Here is a 20,251-nt window from a genome sequence, read left to right as displayed (position 1 = left end):
TTCAGATAAGCCTGAAACCACCGAGGTCCAGGAGCCTGCGGCCATCGCCCCGGGGACAACCCTCACCTGGGAAAGGGGCGGATGAGCACGGCCGTTAGCCAGACCCGGCAGCAGGCTGCCTGCATCCCTGCCTGCACGGGCAGCGAGCACCCTTGGGCACCAAAACGAAGCCCCGCTGCTGCTGCTGGGGCTTGATGCTGGGCAGAGCCCCGGCCCCACGTGCTCGCACCACTCGAGCCGAGAGGCTCCAGCGGCTCCGGTGCAAGAGGACGCGGCGCAGGGCTATATTTAGCCTCCCTTGACATTTCCAGTATTTGTGCTAATTGTGCACGGTGCAGCCCGCGCCGGCTGGGGCTCGTGCTGCTCCTGTGCTCTCCGGCAGTCTCCTAGGAAACAGGGACCACGCTGCAGCGCCGGATGCTGCCTGGAATAACTGGGCTAAAACGAAACCCGCCCGAAAAAGCTCATCCTGGCATTATCTGCTCCTCTGCTAGGTCTAACGAGGGATCTGAATTAACAGGTACCATGGCAAGAAATCCCACCAAAGCCAACCTGCAGCAGCCGCTTGCTCCCTGGCGCGCTCCCCACTGCTCCCCAGGACGGCAGCCAGCTGCAGCCCGGACCCCGGCGCACCACGAAAACGCAGATGGGCACCACAGCGCAGGCAGGAGCCCGCACGGGAACCTGCCCCGGCGCAGGGCTGCGGGCAGGGACGGGCAGCGGGGTGCTGCACCGGGGCAAGGCGGGCACTTGCCCTGTACAGGCAGCCGGTCCCGCACCATCGCCACCCCTGTGCTGAACACCGCGGGTACTGCTCACCACGCCTCCCCCAAACACGGCTACCCCTCCCCGCTCCCCCGTCCTCCCCCTCCCCAGGCACCTTTACTCTCGTCCCCTTCCCACCCCTATTCAGGCCCAGGGGCGTCGAGGAGAAGGATCTCCAGGTGGGTGCAGGAGGCTTTTGGTGAAAGCGGGACACAGAGGCTCAGCCTGGCCGCTGCTCCCGGGTGACGCCGGCGCAGGCAGCACGGGCGGACGGACACCAGCTCCCCCAGCCAGCACCATGCCCACCTCGGGCGCGTGTCTCGCTGGGCGGCAGCCTGAGAAACACCCTCTGGGCCCGCTCAGCCCGCTGGGGTCCTGCAGAGGAGACGGGGAGCCCGGGGACCCCGCACCGCCCTGGGGCCCCGCCACAGCCCTCCTTTAGAAACAGCTCTTCCGCCTTGTGGGGGCGACCGGTTGTTGCCGCGACCCTGTGACGGTGCGTCCCCTTTACTTCTGCCCAGGATCCTTTAGGCGCAATATAGGATCCTTTAGGTGCGATATCTTTTTATTGCTGATCCTGCAGATGAGTTTTCTTCTTATGAAGCTTTCTCCATGGCAAAGCACATCATCGTCCGTCTCCCAGCCCTTCCCCGTCCCACCGCGGCCAGGCCGGCGAGAGCTGCGGGCAGCCGGGCTGCTGGCTCGTCTCTGTCTGCAGGACACGTCTGAGCCGAGCAGCCCCGCAGCCCTTCGCTGCTCACCCCCCTTTCCTTTCCCTCCCACCCCCAAAGGCTTTTATTGGCAACGAGACGCCTCTGATAGAAAACGCACCAGAAATTCTTGGTCTCAAACCGTGTGGGTAGTTACACCTCTCTGCTTTATGCCCGTCTCTCTTGCGTCCCTTCCCTTGCAAACAGCATTAAAAAGAGCTCGTCACATTTGCAAGTCTGGAAATCCTCCCCCTCACACGGCGACTCCAGGATACCACCAGCCGTGCGAGGGCACTGCCAAGCACCCGCTCCCCAGCCCCGGTGGCCCACCCATGGGGACAGGAGGGCTGGGAAAGCTCTTTCTCAGCCCCAGGGCCCCCACGAGCTCCCGGTGCCGCGGGGACAAACCACCCCGACGCCGCGGCGCGCACGTTCACCGCCCCACGCTCCACCGACACCAACAGCCAGAGCTCGGCTGAGTCCCCACGGGAGCAGAAACACGGGGAGACGTTTCTGCGGCTCCCGCAAACCGGTCCCTGCCCGGTGGGAGGGGACGGGACGGCGAGCCCTGGGCTGCCCTGCCCGGGCGCTGCGGGGTCCCGAGGGAAGCGGGGGACGACGCAGCACCCGCGTGCGCTCCCGTGGGCGAGCACACCCGCTCAGAGCCCTGCGCCCACAGGCAGGACCAGGCATCGCGCCGGATCAGAATGCCCTGGTCTTACCCAGGACCCCCTGGAAAAGCAGCGCCTCGCACGGCTTCGGGACTTGTCGGATTTTAAAATAAGGGGTGGCAGAGCCCACGGCAGGGACCGGGGCAGGGACCCGGGACAAGCGCCCACCCTGCCTCTCCCCCTGCTTCGCCCACCAGGTCCATCGAGGCACCTCCCAACACATCAGCATCAAAAGGGCTTTGCCAAACAGCTGCTGGCTGCTCTGATTTAAACCCAGAAACTCCTGAAGGTTTCGCAAATGGCAGTTTCAAGGCTGTCAGCACCGGAGCCGGACGATGCAGGGCCGAAAGCCGCCCACTGCGGCCGGGGGCAGCGCCAGCAGCCGCTGCGGGGCCGTGGCCGGGACGGCTCGGTCCCGACCGCTGCTCACGTACAATTAAAAGCTGGCTGCTGCGAGCACGTGCACCGCCGCTCCCGTCACGCTGATTTATCCCCATACGATTCCCAGGAAGTGCAGCGCGCTTCAAAGAAGGAAGTTATTTTATATTTGAATAATAAAACTCCCACCACCTTTTATCTCCGCCTAAATTATGATCCTTCTCCATTATCACAGTGACACATCAAGCTCGACAGCCTGGGAGCGGTGCCAGTGGTGCTCACTGTGGGGCTGAGGCCCCCCCCGGCCAGGCAGTGGGGCAGACCCACAGGCGGGAGCAGCCGCTCACCAGCGCCGTGGGGAGCGCAGGATCGGCCCCCGCCTCCAGCGCGGCCCCACGCCGCGCTTCCCCGGGGCAGAGCGCGAATTCCCCGCAGCCTGTTCGCTGCCTCTCACACCCGCTTTTGCTCATTTGGTCACTTTGCTGATTTGAAGAGCTCAGGAACTCACAGCCACGGAGGCGCTGACAGCCCTGGCTCGAACCACCTCTCGCTCCGCTTCCTGGGAAACGAAGCAGATGCAATTCCTTAAGTCAGTCCCACATTACGGGGCATTTTCCAGCCTTCCCCGCTCCCGCGGCACCTTCTGAGCAGCCACTGCGGGATGCGTGGCCGCCCGGCCCTTGGCACGGCAGGGGTTCATTTCGGGAGACCCCAGGGGGACACGGCGGTTCTGCCTGAAGGAACAACGCGGGAGCGCATCAGGTCACAGAGGGAAACGCTAAAACCCGGGGGGTCCGGGTCCAGCCGCAGCCCCGCGACCCTGTCCCGGCTCCTCTCGGGCCCTGCCTGCCGCAGGGAAGGGCGGGCGCTGGACGCCACGAGGGGCAGTTACCAAAGCCCCTGATGTGCAGAGACCCCCGGGCTCGATGCGACACAGCCTGCGATGCCAGAGACCCCGGGGCCTCTCCCACCCTCACCCGAGCCGGACGGCGGGTGAGCCACGCGCTCAGCACCCCTCGCCCCGCGGGGCTCGGAGGCCGCTCCGGCCCCGGAGCTTTTCACCGAGGGAAGGCACGGCGCATCCCCGGCAGCTGGCAGGAGCCGGATCCACCCTTGCTTGCAGGGGCTTGCAGCGAGATGGCTGCAAGTGTTTTCCAGCAGAGGCAAACACTGTCGTTCGCTGCAGCCTCAGCAACGCGTAACCCCAGCGTTTCACAGTCCGTCGGTCGGAGGCGGCCGCCAGCACGGAGAATTTCAGCTCCAGCAGGCAATTTGGCAAAGTCCCGTACCTGGACGCCGAGTGCCGTCGTGCGACGTGTGGGGCACCCGCAGCTTGAGAGGTGCGGGCAGGAGGGGGCCAGGCAATGCCTGCACGGGCAGGGGCTGCTCCTCCAGGGACCCCACGGCACCTGCCGGCAGCCGCCAGCTCACGAGACCATTCCCAGCGGCCGGCGTGTGCCAGGGGCTCTGCTCAAGGGCGGCCCGGCTGGGAGGACCTGGCCCGGCACCCCTGAGCCCACTCCCCAAACTCCCCCGAGCGATTAATGAGCAGCGACCACCTCCCCAGAAACGTCCTCCCGAGTGCCTGACGTGCCGGGGCTGGCACGGTTAGCGCAGCCATGGCTCTGCCCTCCTGCCATGCCCAGCGCCGGAGAAGCAAAATCTCCTGCACGTGCGCACCCAGACGTGGGTCCCCACTGCCCCACGACACGGGTCCCTGTGCGTCGCAGGACACGGGTCCGCGGTGACCCCAGGATGCGGGTCCCTGCACTCCCCAAGATGCACTCCCGCGCCCGTGTCCCTCTGACCTGACACCCGTTCCCACCCACCGTGGCTGGGACGCTCGGGCTCCTCCACCCTCCACACCCTCAATAAAAGCCAGCGAGACGATTACAGAGCGCGCGTCAGGGGTTCCCACGCTGGGGTCTTGCTGGGGCCTCACGTCCCGTGGCCACGACAAGGTGCCACGTGGCATTTCTGCAGGGGCGAGCTGCCGCAGGGCTCCACATCCGCAGGGAGCCGGGCTCACGGCACGCCATGCCAGCGGCAGCACCAGCACCCCCCTGGCCCCACTGCGCCCGGCTGAGAGCTGCCCAGCCCTCCCGCGGCCGCTCCCCGTGGCCGAGCCGCACGCGCCGGGGCTTCGGTCCCCCAGCACCCGGCTGGCCAGCGCCGTCCCGCTCTGCCCGCGCAGACCTGGCCGGTGCCCGGCCGTCGGCTCAGGGTCCAGAGGGAGCGAAGGGCTGGTGCCGCGGGACCCTCGGGCAGGCACCAACACCGCGGCGCCGGGGACAAACCAGCAAACGTTCTGGTTTGTTGGAGTAAGGGCAGAGAAGGGCAAAGCAGCGCCAGGCCTGCCATAAGCAAACATGCCGCCGCTGGTCCAGCTAAGCTCTTCAAGGGTTTTACTTTGCTTCTTGCCTTCTATTAAGTAAACAATAAATAAATTCAAATAAGCCTTAAAATGACGCACTATTTCCAAAAGAGAAAATCAACGTATTCCAGATTTTTTTAAATTCGGAGCGGGGCACTCGCCGGACTGCTCTGGGTGCTGAGACCGACGCGGCTGGGCACTTCTCCTGCAGACCCACGCTGGGCACGACGGTGCCCGGCTCTGCTGCGGGGGCCGGCGTGAGAGCGGGGGGACCGAGACGGAGACATCCCCCGCAACACCACCAGCGCAGAAGCGGTGACCGTCACCCCTTCCCGCACAAGGCGGTTTTGCCGTGATGTCGCAGGGGACACACGTGCCCTCCATCCACCCGTGGCAGACAGGTATGCGGCCGCCCGCTCGTGAAGCTGAGGGTTATTGCAGCCGACATAAAGGGCAAGGGACGAGAATTTCCTTGCTCTGGGTGGCTGAGTCTAAAAATCCACAGCGAGCAATGGCAGCTTTTAACTCTCCTGACCTACAGACCATGTGCTCTGGGAAGACAGGACCCGGGACTGGGACGGCGGAGATGGGTGGTCACACAGCTCATTTGCTTGTTGACAATAAGAAAAAATCCCAGAAGCAGAAATTTGTGCCCTCTGCTTCAGCACGGACCGTAAGGATGCTGACGCAGGGGCACGAGAGCTGAGCATCAGCCGAGTCACGTGGGCTTCGCCCACGAGCCGGGCAAACCGCAAGCAGGGGACCCTCTGCAGCGGGAGGCTTCAGCCCATGTGAATCCCACCCTAAGTCTTGGGCAGAAACGTTTGAGAAAAAAAAAAAAGAACAAATTTTCCCCTCTCTGGCACATGATCCAGCGCTGCAGGCAGACGGGCATGCAGGCACCACCGGTACCGGCGATGCCTGCGCGGTACCGGCACCGTGAGCGGCTCCCCGGCTCACAGCATAGGGATACGGCCTTGGCATCACTTTATACAGTAATTACTAAAGAAACCAGTGTTACAGCGAAGTCCTAATGCTGGGTATACCATCATTCATACCTCGGCCAGACTTTAGGTACGAATATCACCATTGCTGTACTGCCCCTGCGCCTTCGGATTTGCAAGAAATCCGCTCAAATGTGTACGTGCAGCTGAGAAAGTGTCTCGGAGGCTGCTGAGCTGGTGGGACTGGGCTGGGGGAAAGTTTCTCTCCTTTCTCCTCCTGGTTCTTTAACAGATTTCATTAATCTGTTGGGTGAGAATGTGCAAAAGAAGGGGACAGACCGGCATCACGTTTAAAACAGAAATATTGGTATGATAATCTGAAAATTTATGAGCAGTTCAGTTTTAGGTTCACAAACTGTGATTTATGTTCAAAAAAATCAGGTTGCATGTAAATTCGTTTGGGTTTCTGTGCTGGTGGTATGAAGGCTGAGTTACTGCTGCATTCAGCTCATTGCAGAAAACCTGGCTAAAAGTACATGAGTCTAGGAAAAAAGTTTTAATTTGAAATTTATAAACATCCAACAGGACAATCCAACAGGCCGGCTGTCACGGGCAAAGACCCAAGTGAGAAAATCAAGATGAATTAAGCTAATGGGATGAGACAAACATCTTAAGCAAAGAGATCTCTTAGTCAGAAATGGTCCATACATTTAAAAAAAAACCAAAAACATATTGAAAAACGTCCTTTTAAACTTTTTCATACCATTTTCTTTTCCTGATGTTTTGTTTTGCAGGTGAAAATGTCCTCGGCCTTTTTGCTTTCATCAGAAACCAACCTCTACTGAGGTCTTTGGCAACCAAAATACTCCCATGCCTATCTTACTGCTTCAGCTCGGAGTCTGGATGCACAAACCCACTTTTTCTCAGCAATCCAGTGACATTGTAACAACAATAATCCCCTCCGGCAGGATTCCCGCTGCCCCGGAGGAGGCTGCTGCTCAAGCACCCGGCTGCGGACTTTGGAAGCTGGAGCTCAAGCACCTGAGACATCGAGGCTGAACTTAGCTCCGGATCTGGAAAACCTCGGGAAGGCGTCCGACGCCCGCGCTGGGGCTCGGGACAAGCGGGTGTTCGCTGCCGAGCACGCGCTGCCCCAACGTACCCGGGGTTGTGTCGTACCCCACAACCACGGGGCTGCGCAGCGACACACGCTCCGCGCCCGTGACGATGAGCCAAAGGCAGCTATCGGTCACGGTGGATCCCAGCCTGTTGGAAAACCGTTTGCAAACACTTATAAAAACCCACCGCCCTGACCACCACCGGTGGACGCGTACGTTTAACGTCCGCACCTTGCCTGGTTCACGAGCCCCGCGAACACCGGTCCGCCCCGCGCGGAGCGCCGGGCTGCAGCCGGCCCTTGGCGACGAGCGCGGCCTCAGCCACGGCTCCCGCCCGCAACCTGCCCGGCATCCCCATCCGCTCACGCCGCGGGTACCGCTGCGGGAGCAATCCACGCCACGACCGTGGCTCCTTTGTTCACGGCGCGTCGGTAAGAAGGCCATCTTGTCCCAAAGCAGCCTTACTTGGATTTACGTGACAAATTTGGGGAACAGTTTTTCATCCTACGACAAAGCCAGTTCCCGCAGAGGCAAGGTGCCCTGCGCTCAGACTCGGCTGTAATCGCTCCGTCGCGATCAGTCCCACGGATCACACGGCATTATCCTGTCCTTTGGATAAGCACCCTGTGAATAATCAGAAAGACGGCAATCAGGCAGCACCACGCTCAGACTGATACCTCGCAGAAAAGACAGACTTTTCTAGAAGACGAGAGCGCATTACCCTCCTGTGCAAAGCATGTTTTGCAGACTCGGCTGCGGCTGGGTGCACGGCAAACGCAGGGTTTCCGTGCGGCGCGGCGGTCGCTCGCTGTCTCCAGGCAGCGTCGTACCGACCGGCGCCGGCTGATTTTGCTTCACTGCCTTCGTGCTGGGCTCCGGCGGGCGGGCAGCCGCCCCGCACCCGGCACAGGAGCATCCTCGCCCCACCGCCCCGCGCCCCCAGAGCGGAGCGGAGGGTGCCCAGGCTGCGGGCAGCCCTGCTCAGGGTGTCCACGGACGCCCTGCGCGCCCCAGCGAGGAGCTGCTCTGCAGGTGGGTGCCCAGGAGGGGAACCCATCGTCTGCGGCTCCCCTGGCCACTGCCGGGAAGAGCCAGGGGCTCCGGGGGGCACGCGCTGCTCCTCATTGCCGTGGGGGCTGGGACAGCAGCACCCAGCAAAGGCACTTGCACCTAACGCTGGAGGAGAAGCTCTGGGCAAATGCCTGGCTGCTCCAGAAGGGCCATCGCCACCCCCTTCATCAGGGCGTCCAGCAGCGGGCGCCCGTCCAGTGCCACCCGCAGAGCGAGACCGCGTTTGCCCCGGGCCCACCCAAAGCAGCCCCCGCTGCGGGTACCGAGAGCTCTGCCCAGTGAACCGCCCGTGCGGCTGGAGCCCGTGGCCCACGCTGCTGCACCCCTGCAGCGCTGCCCGAGGGACGGCTCTGTCAGCGGGGCCCGGGGCGCGGCTCCGAGAGAGGGGGCACGTCCCAGCCAGGGAGATGGAGCTGCTGGGCTGGCTGGGGCTGCTGCAGGTGCCCCCCTCCCGCTGCCCCGCGAGGGCAGGCGTCCCCGAGGTGCCCAAGCATCCCCCAGCTACGTTTCCCTCCAGCTCCTCCAGCGTCTCAGGGATGGGTGCCTGAGCTCGGTGACCGCGCTTTGCCTCTGCTTGCCACGCGCTACCCTTTGTGCTGCCGGTGGCTTCCTTGTGCCCTTCTCGTGCCCCGCTTAGCCGTGCAGGGAACGAGCAGGACCAGGGCTGGACACGCTTCAGGGAGATGGAAGACAAACTCTTTCCCTGATGTGCCGGTGGGAACCGTTTCCACAAGCCTTCTCCCATCCCGCCGGGAAACCACGGCCACTCACGCCCACCCGCTGACCGCTCATCCTCAGCTTTGTATCGTGGTACAAAACGCTCCCTTGAGTGTCCCCTGCCCCCGACAGCAGGACAGCGAACGTCACAGCCGCGCCTGGCAAACGCTTCAGCGACGGGCAAGAAAATCTCCAGCCCAGGCTTTGTGGGAAAGACGACTCGTAGCTCCAGCGAGCTTCTGAGTTTCAAGTCAAGGGTTTCGCACGGTGCTACCACTTGACTCAGCACCACGTCGGCTCTCTCCTGAGGCGCAGAGGGCCGCTGGTTAAGAGTAGCTCATGGCACCGGGGTACGGGTCTGCAAATCTGGCTCAAGGCTGGATCCACGGAACAAACCCAGCCGTGATTCCCGCTGCCCGACTCATGCGCGATGGAGAGCCCTCGCCCGACGCCGGGCCCTTCCCGGTCCTGAGCGCACGGCCTCGAGGTCGGGGACAGATCAGCTCCGGACCGCCGCACCTGCTCTGCTCCTCCGCCGGGATCTCACTTCGGCTGCACCCCACCACACGCAGTCCCAACCGGGGCACCCCGCGTCCTGCCCGCCCTCCCTGCAGCGTAGCACGGACCCGGGGGCTCTCTCGCGGCCCCTTCCACCACGAGGCAGGAGATGTGACCACGTGAAAGCACATCCCAGCGTCCTCACCCTCGGGGAGGCTGGGGGCAGCGGTGGGCAGCATGGCCCAAACACCACAGGAGAATAAAAGGGAGGGTTCGCACCCCCCTGGCTCGCTCCAGCACTGCCGGCACGCGCCCATCGCGCCGCTGGCCACCGCCCCGAGCGGCCCGAAGGCCAACCTCCGGCTCTGAGCAGGGCAGCGCAGGCGGAGCCGGCAGACCCTTCCTCCAGGCCACAGCCTGAAGCCCACTCAACAATAAAATACCTTCCAAATGAAACTGGTTTGAAGAAAATTTCATTTTTGGAAAAACGTAACAAAAACAGAAGAGAAAGTTTCCAGAGGCATCCAGATCCCCTCTTTGGTCTTCTAGTTTTTCAGATAGCTTTGCTCCTTTATTCTCACATGCCCTGTGTGCTACAAATGCACTGCATTCCCACCAAAAAAATCCTCCACCAAAGCAAAACGTGAACTTTAAAAAAGAGGGGGTTTTGAAAGACCCACCTTTTAAAACTTCTCCTTTGTGAAGAATGTGAAGCCTTTCAGACTTTACTCCAGTGAAGAAGGACTCTAAACCTGAAACTCCTCTGCTGCGGGGAACGCTGTCCTCACAGCTCATAGTTGTAACTGCCCGGATAAACAAATACCCTCAGAAAACACTTAACGGTGATCGCAGGCAATGCTAGAAATTTCCTCAGCACCTCCCTTCCAAAGGAAGGGCCGGCGGTGCTGAACGCAGCTCGGCACCAGGTGAGCTGGAAGAAAACATTTTATCCGGTTTGCAGAACTCGGACACCTTCCTCAGAAACCTGCCGGCTTCGTGTGCCATTTGCTCGCTTCCAGCCTCCCGCACAGACCACGCTGCAGATCTGCACCATAAATATTCTGCTGCTTATCTCATCTGGTATGCTGTTAATTAGTTTGCAAAGCAGCGGACATTCAAGTGCTTGGGCACTTTCATTTAAATTTCTCCTAAAGAATCATACAAAATTACGAGCCAGACGCTACACCTTGGTAAATCAGTGCCGATCAGCGGCCTGGTAAATATTCGGTGTGGCAGGATCTCGCCGCGCCGTGACAGCAGCCCCTCATTTACACTGAGGATAAATCTTCCAGGTGCATTTTGGAATGGAACGGGGCTGTGACATCCTCCCCGTAACGTTTACCTGGTGGAAAATCCCTCCTGCACCAAGACGAGGAGCCAGAGCCTGGTGAGCAAGCTCAATTTAAACCCGGCGAGCAAGCTCGACCGACGCCGAACCAGGAACACGCAGCATCTATTACACCGTTACCTAAAGTGACAGTGCTGACAAAACAGGACAGCGGCGTGACCCCCGCAGACACAAACCCTTCCCTGCTGCTCCAGCGCACGAGCCAGGACGGCGAGGAGGCACAAGCTGTTGCAAAAAAACAAAAACGGTATTTTGATCTGAGCAGGGAGATACTCCCCGGCGGGAGCGAGGAGACGTGCCGCGGACCGGCGGTGCTGCGCTGCCTCGCTCTTGTGGCAGGGCTTTTTGGCGTGCCATGATTAGCCAGAGGCAGTTAAGGGGCTTGTTTCCCTCCAGCCGGCCCCCGGCCCCCGGCGGGTGCCCACGGGGCCTGCCCCGCAGTCCGCGCTCCCCCCCGCCTCCCCGGGAGCCTGCTCCGGCAGCAATTATGCAAGACCTGCAGAGCTGGACCCAAAACGCACGGTGCCTCCTGCGAGCGCCCGGCCTGGGCTGCCGGCACCGGGAAAACCGCCCCCGCGCCCCCCGCGAGGGGCTCCCGCCGCCCTCTGCGCCACGCGCGCCCCGCGGGCGTGCGGCCGCGCTCCAGGCACGCAGCGCGCGAAGGGGGAACGCAACCGCAACGGGCTCCCCGCCACCGTCACGAGACGGGAGGAGATTTTGGAAGCCATGGCCGCGACGGAGAGCTGGAAGCCAGCCCTCGCTCCCCCCGCACCCGGCACCCGCCCCTTCCCTGCCTGAGCGACCCCACGCCGCGCTGCTCGGGGCCACCCTGCCCACCCGGGACAGGCGCAGCCAGGGGAGAGGAACCCACCCCCGGCGCCGTCGGGGGCTGCCGCCCCTGCGGCCGGGTCCCCGGGCACTGCCGGGCGCCCGGATTCTCCCGGGGCCTCGCAACGGCTTCGCCGTGTCGCTGCCGTTCCCCCGCAGACACCGGCACCGGGCGAGGAGCGCCGCAGGCGAGGCCAGCCCAGCCTGGGGCGTGGGGGGGCCCCGGCTGCGCTGCGCCCCACCGCCCGGGGAGGGGATGCGTGGCGTTTCCACCCGAGTCTGTGACAAGAGCGGGATCCACACGTGCAGGGAGCAGAAACGGGGTGAAATCCAGGCGAAAACAAGGCCCTACACCCACGGCCCAGCCTGCCCACGCCGCGGGGCCGCGTTTGACCCCCGGCACCCTGGCAAACCCCAGGGGGGCGCGCACGGGGGCTGCGTGGGGCTGGGAAACACGGCAGCCGAGTGGCCGGGCCACGGCGCGGACGGAGCGACCCACGCGGGAGCCCCGGGCCACTCCGCGCCCCGCCGGGGCCACTGCCCCGAAACCTCGGCCGGGCCGGGCCGCGGACACGCGTGGGGCGCGAAGCTCCGCTGCGCAACGCGCGGCAAGCGGCCGCCGGGGGGCGCCCCGCGCCGCAGCCCCGCCGCCAATTACCGGCGGCTAATCAGCCGCCCGGGGGGGCCCTCCGGGCAGAGCCCGGCACCCCCAGAGCGGACCTACCCGCTGCCCGGCACCGCAGCCTCGGGAAGCATCCCCCCCCTCCCCCGGCACAGGCCGGCCTCATTCCCCGCCCCGGCCACGCGTGGGGCACGTCCCGGGCGCCGGGCAGGTCCGCTCCGCGGCTGCGGCGGGAGCCCCGGAGAACGGGGCCGCGGCCGGGACCCCGCGGGGGCGGCCCGGGGCTCCATCTCCCTCCGAGCGCGGCCGGTGCAGGGGGGCCGCCGGCCCCGGGCCCCCGTCGCGCCCACCTGCTTCTCCAGGGAGTCCTTGGCCGAGAGGGAGGGCTTGGGGGAGGGCGCCCGGTCGCAGACGCAGCCCTCGAGCAGGTAGAGCCCCGAGGGCCGGGAGCTGGAGTCGGTCTCGAAGTAGAAGAGCATGTTCTGCAGCAGCGCGAACCACTTGGTGTGCCATTTTGTGTTGTCGGAGCTCCGCTTGCTCAGGTAGCCCTTCCTGGCGCCGTCCTTCTTCGCCAGCAGCCCCAGGTAGGTGACGTGCCCGTCATTGAGCCGCATCCCCTTCTGCATCTTGGTGGGCACCGCCAGCCCCTCACATGGCCGCCGCCGGGCGGCCGGCGGGCGGGTCCCTGGCGAGCAGCCGCAGCCCCCGCGCCCGCATCAGCGGCGCCCGCTGCGCCCGGAGAGCCGGCGGCCGCCGCGGCGGCTCATGCCGCGGCCGAGCCCCGCCGCCCTGCCCGCGCAGCGCTCGCCTCCCGCGGCGCCGGCGGCGGCGGCTCTGCCGGGGGAGCGCCGCGTCCCGGAGCCGCGTCTCCCGCAGACGGGCGAGTCATGTGACGCCGGCGGCGGCACCGGGGGCCCGTCAGCGCCGGCCCGCGCCGCTCCGCGCCGCGCCGCTCCGGCGGGGCTGGCCCGGCCCTGCCGCCGGCTGCGGGGGCGGCCGCGCCGCGCTCCCCGGGGCCGCCCCCCCGGGCCGCGGGACGCCGTGGTCGCCCGCCCCGCCCGCCGCCGGCGCGGCCAGGACCGCCGGGGCTCCGCGCGGCGCGGGACCCCCGGGCACAGCGGGACCCCCGGGCCGCGAGGGGGCCCTGGGTGACGTGGGGCCCCGGGCCAAAAGGGACCTTCGGGGCAGGAAGGACCTTGGGACAAATGAGACCCCCGGGCAGAGAAGGAGCCGATGCAGGCGGGGACCCCCGGGTGAAGCAGGACCCCCAGGCCAAGCGCGGAGCCCCGGTCTGAGATCGACCCTGGGCTGGCGCACGCCCTGGCTTGGCGTGAGCCCCAGACTGAGCAGGACCCCCAGGCCAGGTGGGACCCCCAACCTGCGCTAGCTCAGTGTGGGGGTGTGCTGGGCTGGGCACCCACTGCACCCTCCCTGGGCACCCACTCTAACCTTGGGTGCCAGCCGATGTCCTGGGGAACACCCTCCCCCCGGTGTCCAGCCCTGTACGTGTTGCTGACAGCAGGACGTCCCCACATGTGGCCTTCCCCTTGGGGGGTCCCACGCACAGCCCCCACCTCCCCACCCAGCAGCGTGGAGCTGATCCAGTCGCACACGCTGCAGCCCCTCAAGCCAGGAGGTCCCACTGCGTGCAGCGGTACTGCACCCCTTGAACTGTCTCCTCCCTTCCCACCTTCCACCTCTTCTTAGGGCACCCTGGTAACTGCGCAGCTGCTCCCAGATGTCACACGTGGGAGAGAAGAGGACCCAGTTTCTCCATTTATTTCTGTTTGTCTCACTCTTCGATCCCTCTCCCCCATCCCAGCCTTGTGTGCTGTGCTGAGCAGGACAAAACTGGGACAACTGGGCACTGGCAGCAGCTGGAGCCTGCGCAGGGCAGGGATGGCCCTGGTGCTCCCCACATCCCAGGGGGTTCCCCGCAGCCAGGAGCTGGGTCAGTCAGACACCACGGTGATGGGCACGCGAGAGACCCGTGTTGGCTGCGAGGCAGCACATGAGCCCTGCTGCCCATGGGCAGCTGCCTGCCGCATCGGTCCCAGCCCCAAGCGAAACCAAGCTGCTGCAGACAGGGAGGGCATCAGGAAATCCGTGTTAATTAGCTTTGTTTCCGGTGGAAGTGCTGGCAGATCTCCAAGGAATTCAGTGAGGTCACGAGTTGCCATGGCAACAGGAGGGAACGGGCTGGAATTGGGAAGGGTGCTGCCATTTCCAGGATGGAGCTGCTTGGCCTTGGTGCTCTGTGCTCATCACTGCCACGAGGACACAGCCCGAGCGCCTGCCGGGTGCCGGATTGGTGCCGAGGAGGGGCAGAGCAGCCCCGGCCGGGAGCGGGAAGCCGGGCCCTGCGCTGCCCTTGGCCCCCGTGCCCACCAGCCCCTCCAGCTGGCAGACGGGCTGCTGCCCTCCTGGCTGAACGCGCCCGCTGTTACCCAGATTGCAGGCAGCTATTTAGCTCTAGGACTTTCCCCCCTGGCATGGCTAACTCCCCCTCAGCCAGGGCTCTCCCCTGTTCCATTTTTCCAGCCGGATCAGTGAGGTCCCACGTCCCGTTTCACCACCGCAGCCTCTGCTTGTGGTGAAAGATGGGTCAAAGCATGCAGCCGCTTGTGCTCCCCGTGACCGGCCCATCCTGCCAGCCGAGCGCTGATCCTGAATAACCCCCGGAGAAGGAGCTGAGACGCGCTCCGTCCCCGCCATCTCCCTGCAGACTGGCCAGAGCCGTGCAGGCAGCAGCCGGGCAGAGCTGGGCGGCGAAGCCGTGGCTGCGGGGCCGAGCCCTCTCACAGCTCCTCGTCACAGAGTGAGCTCTGCCTGCTTTGGGGGCAGGGAGAGTTAGGGAGGACCTGCTGCATATGAAATGGTGCAGCTGCACAAGGAAAGATCCTTCACGGAAGCCTGCAAAATCTTGGATCTAGTAATAACCTGGAAGCTACTGCTGCCAATAATTCCTACACTGGGTGAAAGTGATGGAAAAGAAAAACGTACCCTCTGAAACTGCACGGGCAGCAAGCCCGGCAGCGGGGCAGCGTGCGGTGCTGGGTGTCCGTGCCAGCCCTCCCCGGCTCAGCAGGGACCAATACTGCACAGCGGGCAGCCGATGCTGTGGGGCCAGCTCCCCTCCCTGTGCAGCCTGCTCCCAGTCCAGGAGGTCTGGAGTGCAACGCGGAGCAGGAGAGGAAAAGCAGCTGAGCACCCTGGTCGGCTGTGGGGCCGTGCCCAGGGCTACCGTGTGCCTGCTGCCCGTGGGGCGAGGGTCCCCGCTGCCTGCCGCTGCCTTGCCGGCGCAAGCAGGCTGCTGTGAGGACAGCAGCGCTTACGGCACCGGGGACAAGCGGCATTTGGTGATGGTGGAGTCAGTTCCAGATGGGGCAGCTGGACTCTGGTCCCCAAATAAGTGTTGGTTTAGCTTGGACTCCCCTTAGATGATACGGAGAATAATGGAAAAAATAGCTGGCAGCTTGCAAGGCTCAAGCAAATACAGAAACTTTGATTTCTCAAACAAAGGGAGGTTTATTTTTTGCATGTGATGTTTGCTTCTGTCAGTTCTAAGGCGTTTGCAGCGTGACCCTTCTGCTCTGGGAAAGCAGAGGTGAAGCCTTCGTCGCTTCTCCCGAGCGCCGCCACACAGAAGAGCCAGACCTGCCGCTGCTGGTCTGTCCAGAGTAAAGATTTCCCGGGGTTTCCAAGTATTTTAATTGCAGTGGTTTCTTTTCTCTTTTTTTAAGTGTTCAGTAAACATGGAAGCAGTTCCCGTGGGCATCCCGCGCCAAGCCGGGCTTGAGTGGAATTGCCGCCGCAGGAGCAGTTACTGCAGCAACACCCGGGGAGGGGCACCGGGCACCTGGCGAGGGAGAGCCGGGGGGCCGGGAGCGCCGCTCGGAGCGGGCAGGGCAGGGCGGCAGGGGTCCGCGGGGGGCAGAGGGGCAGCCGGGGAGCTCCAGGAGCGGGACGGTCACCAGCAGAGACTTGCTGCTCCCAGCAGCTCTGAACACGCTGCGACGGGGGCTGGAGGAGCAGGGTAGAGCATCCGCTGAGCCAGCAGTAAAGGCAGGCGAGGGAGGGTGAGAGCACCCGTGTGTAGGGTGGCGTGTTCGGGGCTCGGTGGGCGTCTGCGCACGCAGCCGCGGGCCGAGCTGTGACCCGCCGGTGCGGCACGGGACGGGTGTCTCGGCAAACCGCCCGCTCGTTCAGCACCACAGCGCCGGGACTTGCCTGTCCCCGCGTCCCGCGCCGCTATCCGGGCAGGCGCGAGGCCTCTTGCTGTGCGCTGACTCCTCCTGGAACGCAGCCTGTGATTTCCGTGCCAAAATAATCAGCCGTGGAAACCACGGGCCTGGCTGCTCTCAGCCCACGCGTCAGCCTCTTGCGTGAGCGGGGCTCACACGGACCCGGCGGGCGGCAGGCGCTTCTGCACGCCGGCAGCCTCCTCCCAGGCCGGTTCCCTGCGCTCCCCTCCCTCTTTCAAGCTCGGATGGGAGAAGCCGTTTGCCGCCCCGTACGCACAGCTCCGGCGGGGCGCGCGGGCCGTGTGCCGACGGCTCGCCGCCCACGGCTGACGTCCTCGCTCCGCGGCGCGGACGCTTCCCCCTCTCCCTGCGCAGATGCTCCTCGCAGGGCTGGCTCTCGGCACCCGCCGTACCCGGCTGGCGCGGGCGAAAGGCCCTTGGGAAGACCCCCGCAGAGGTTGCCTGCAGCGGTGCTCTGGGAGCACAGCCCTGCTCCCCGGGGTGTTACGCGGCTCGTCTGATGGTCAGACCTGCTGCCTGTTGCACTCCTTCCCCCCGGGGTTTCAGATGCTCGCTGGCCCCTCGGGCCGCCGAGCGGATCTCGCTGGCTGAGATGCTGACGCTAAACATGTGCACAACAACAACAACAAAAAAAAGCAGCCTTGCCGGCTCCCCACACGCCGCCGGGTAATGTGGGCGCTGGTATTTACCGGCAGCTCCCCCAGCTCCCGGTCGGCCTCTCCCGTAAAGGCCGGGCTTGGCTGCCGCCCACGGGAAGCTGCCGGCAGCCGGGAGAGCCAGCAGGCAGCTGGTGAGGCAGAGCCGAGACGCTGCTTGAGCAGCTCCCAGCCTGACAGCAGAGACCGAAAACGGGAGGGTGGACTTCTGGCGACAAACTCCTTTCCTTCGCGTGGAGCGGGGAGTGAAGGGCGGTTTTATCCAGTCAGGCTCGGAGGCATCAACCCAGGCGGGTCGGGGGGGCACGTGCTGACGCTTGTGTCATTAACGCATGTTTTCCCCGGACACGGCGCTGTTCCGGGCGCTGACAGCCGGGCACGTGCGTACTTCCAGGGCTGAGCGTGGACGCTCGTTTCGTGCCCCCCGAGAGCTCCTCTTGTCCCTGTGGTATGTGTGCGATGTGCTTCCAACTGCTACGGGGGATGCAATGCATCTCGGACTCTGCCCAAACTGGGCTTTCCGAAAGGAATCGGCACAAGCTGTAGTCAAAGTCAAGTCCATGGGCTCAGGCTCCTAAATCACACCAGCAAGCCTGAAAGTCCCATCCTTGGTTGAGCAAGTTAAACCTGTGCTTAAGATGGAGCTGCAGCGGGCGCCCGGCGGCTGTGCTGTCGCTGTGCTCCATGTGCCGCCCCGGGAGGTCTCGGCCACGCCGCGTGCCGTGCCTGCGTCCCGGGCAGGCTGGGCTGCGCAGGGGCACGCGGGGTTCGGAGCAGCTCCGCGGGCGCGAGGGCTCGGCTCTCTGGTGGCAAGGAGGCGAAACCCCCCGGGCTCTAGTGCAAAAGCGAAGTTTTCCCATTCCTAGCTGCAAACTTGGAAGGAGCAGGACTAGTAACTTGACATTTACTTCCAAGGCACCCTGGCAGAGTTGGTGGTGCAGCAGGTCATCGGTGGACAGGACTAAGCAACCTGATTCGAAAGGTTTCTAAACCGTCGTTTAGAGCCACTCTCGAGTGTGCCCCTGAGCGTTGCCCAGTTCCCAGCACTGCTCCGGTGCGCTTTCCTTCGCGTGCTCAGAAATGCTGCCAGGGCAATGGCAGGCCAGAGGAGAGATGTTCAAAGCACAAGGAGGTATCTGTTCCGTGCACACACAGTGTCAGCGCTACAGCGGGGTAGGCAGTGCCCTCTCCGATACACCAGCATCGGCAGAGTTGGACGCGGCACTTTATTTCACACCATTTTCACTCCATTTGCACCCGTGGCTTCTGGCTCTGCTGGCCTGGTGCTGAGGGGCTGCCCTGCCCGAGCAGGCGGGCGCCAAGAAGCCCCGGGCCGGCGCTGGTCCCCTGCTCTCGGTATCCCCGCAAACCCACACAATGGATATGAGGAAATATCCTAATTTTGGATATGAGGAAAATTTTCTTCACTGAGACAGTGGTCAGGCACTGGAACAGGCTGCCCAGGGAGGTGGTGGAGTCACCATCACTGGAGGTGTTCTAAAAACGTGTGGACGTGGCACGTCGGGACATGGTTTAGTGGGCACGGTGGTGTCGGGTTGACGGTTGGACTTGATGATCTTAAAGGTCTTTTCCAACCTTAATGATTCTGTGACTCCAAGCGCCTGCCCCGGCCAGGGGCGGCCACGCTGCTGCGAGGCTGGGACGCAGAAGAGCGGTCGCCAGGTCCCTGGGGCGCAGGATGCCTCTGGGTGTCGCGGGCCGGTGGCACGCTGCGCGTGGGGCTCTCCAGACGGGCCGCCGTGGCTTCCCAGCAGCGCTGATCTGGGGAGACTGGCAGCCTCCTCGCGCAGCGGCTGGCGGGAGATTCTTGTGGAAACACCAAAGTGAAGCTTCGGCGTGCCGCAGCTCTGCGCAGCCGCCCTCCTCCTTGCACAGGCGTTTCCCTCCTGCTTTGGCACTGTGCTTGCTGTGTCAGCCACGGCATTGCCACGTTTGGTTTCCTCAGGTGGTGGCCGCTGGCCAGGCTCCAGGACAGGCCGCTCCTGGCACTGCCCGGTGCTCGGCTTCAAGCCGTAACATGCACCACGCCTGGGAATAAGCGATAGGATGCAGGCGGATTTGCCGAGCCGTTTACATGGGAAAAGCATCTTGTCCGACCATGTTATAAATCCCTTTTCGAAAGCAAATGGTTCTGGAAACCTATCAGGCACTTCATCTATTTTGAATTTCACTATTCAGTGGCTGGTGAAACCAGAAAACAAGCCCTGCAGAGAGAGGTTCTCCACAAACGCGATGGAGTATAAGCAACCTCCTCTCTCTTTCCAAGGCAACTCATAATATTATGTAAAAATGCAAATAATGTCCACGCAAAGCTGCAGAGCTGTAAGTGCCCAGAACAGCGCTCCGGCGAGGAATAACCCGTTGCTCCTGGATGTGTGAATCACAGGCACAAGCCGTTTGGCTTACAAGCGTTTGCAGCGCAATGTGTGCTCAGCGGCCGTAAAGGGCCCTTTACGCCAGGGCTGCGCCGCGCCGCGCTGACGAACAGCGTGCCAGGAGGGCAATCCAGACGAGCTGTGGTAATTTCCCCTGCTACTCGTGAGCTCTTAGAGGCTTTGCAGAACTTAAACGCCGGTAAGAGCTGCCCATTGACTCCTTGGCTGAAGGAGCCCGTGAGGGATTTGGAAATTGTTGCCCTCCTGGAGCGTGAGCTCAGGGACGGCGGTGGAGCATGTAAGAGTGCTTTGTGCGTGCCGGGCAGCACAGGGACGGGGCAGGGACAGGGACAGGGGCAGCACAGGGACAGGGGCAGGACAGGGACAGGACAGGGACAGGGACAGGGACAGGGACAGGGGCAGCACAGGGACAGGGGCAGGACAGGGACAGGACAGGGACAGGGACAGGGACAGGGGCAGCACAGGGACAGGGGCAGGACAGGGACAGGACAGGGACAAGGGCAGAGGCAGGGACAGGGACAGGACAGGGGCAGGGGCAGGAGAGGGACAGGGCAGGGACAGGGACAGGGACAGGGGCAGCACAGGGACAGGGGCAGGACAGGGGCAGGGGCAGGGACGGGGGTAGGACAGGGACGGGGCAGCACAGGGACAGGGACAGGGGCAGGGACAGGGACAGGGGCAGGGGCAGGGACAGGGGTAGGACAGGGACGGGGCAGCACAGGGACAGGGACAGGGGCAGGGCAGGGGCAGGACAGGGACAGGGACAGGGACAGGGACAGGGACAGGGACAGGGACAGGGACAGGGACAGGGACAGGAGGGGTGCCAGGGAGGTGGCACAAACCTGCAGCCTGGGGACAGCCCTGGCCAG

The 20,251-nt window shown here is 64.0% G+C and overlaps 1 protein-coding gene across 1 annotated transcript in view; it reads right to left on the bottom strand.

Moving 5' to 3' along the window:
* The window catches only part of RASGRF1 (Ras protein specific guanine nucleotide releasing factor 1), a gene marked incomplete at both ends in the record, with an annotated part of 41,045 nt that extends 28,375 nt beyond the window's left edge, over positions 1-12,670 (bottom strand). The window contains one exon of the mRNA XM_082005171.1: positions 12,395-12,670. Coding sequence (XP_081861297.1) covers positions 12,395-12,670 — 276 coding nt within the window. The remainder of the gene's footprint in view (positions 1-12,394) is intronic.
* Positions 12,671-20,251: the final 7,581 nt, after the last annotated feature.

Source organism: Phaethon aethereus, assembly GCF_964289735.1.
Source record: "Phaethon aethereus genome assembly, chromosome: 12".
Classification (NCBI taxonomy): domain Eukaryota; kingdom Metazoa; phylum Chordata; class Aves; order Phaethontiformes; family Phaethontidae; genus Phaethon; species Phaethon aethereus.
The sequence above is the reverse complement of the archived record's forward strand: the minus strand, read 5'-3'. Positions and strand labels throughout refer to the sequence as shown.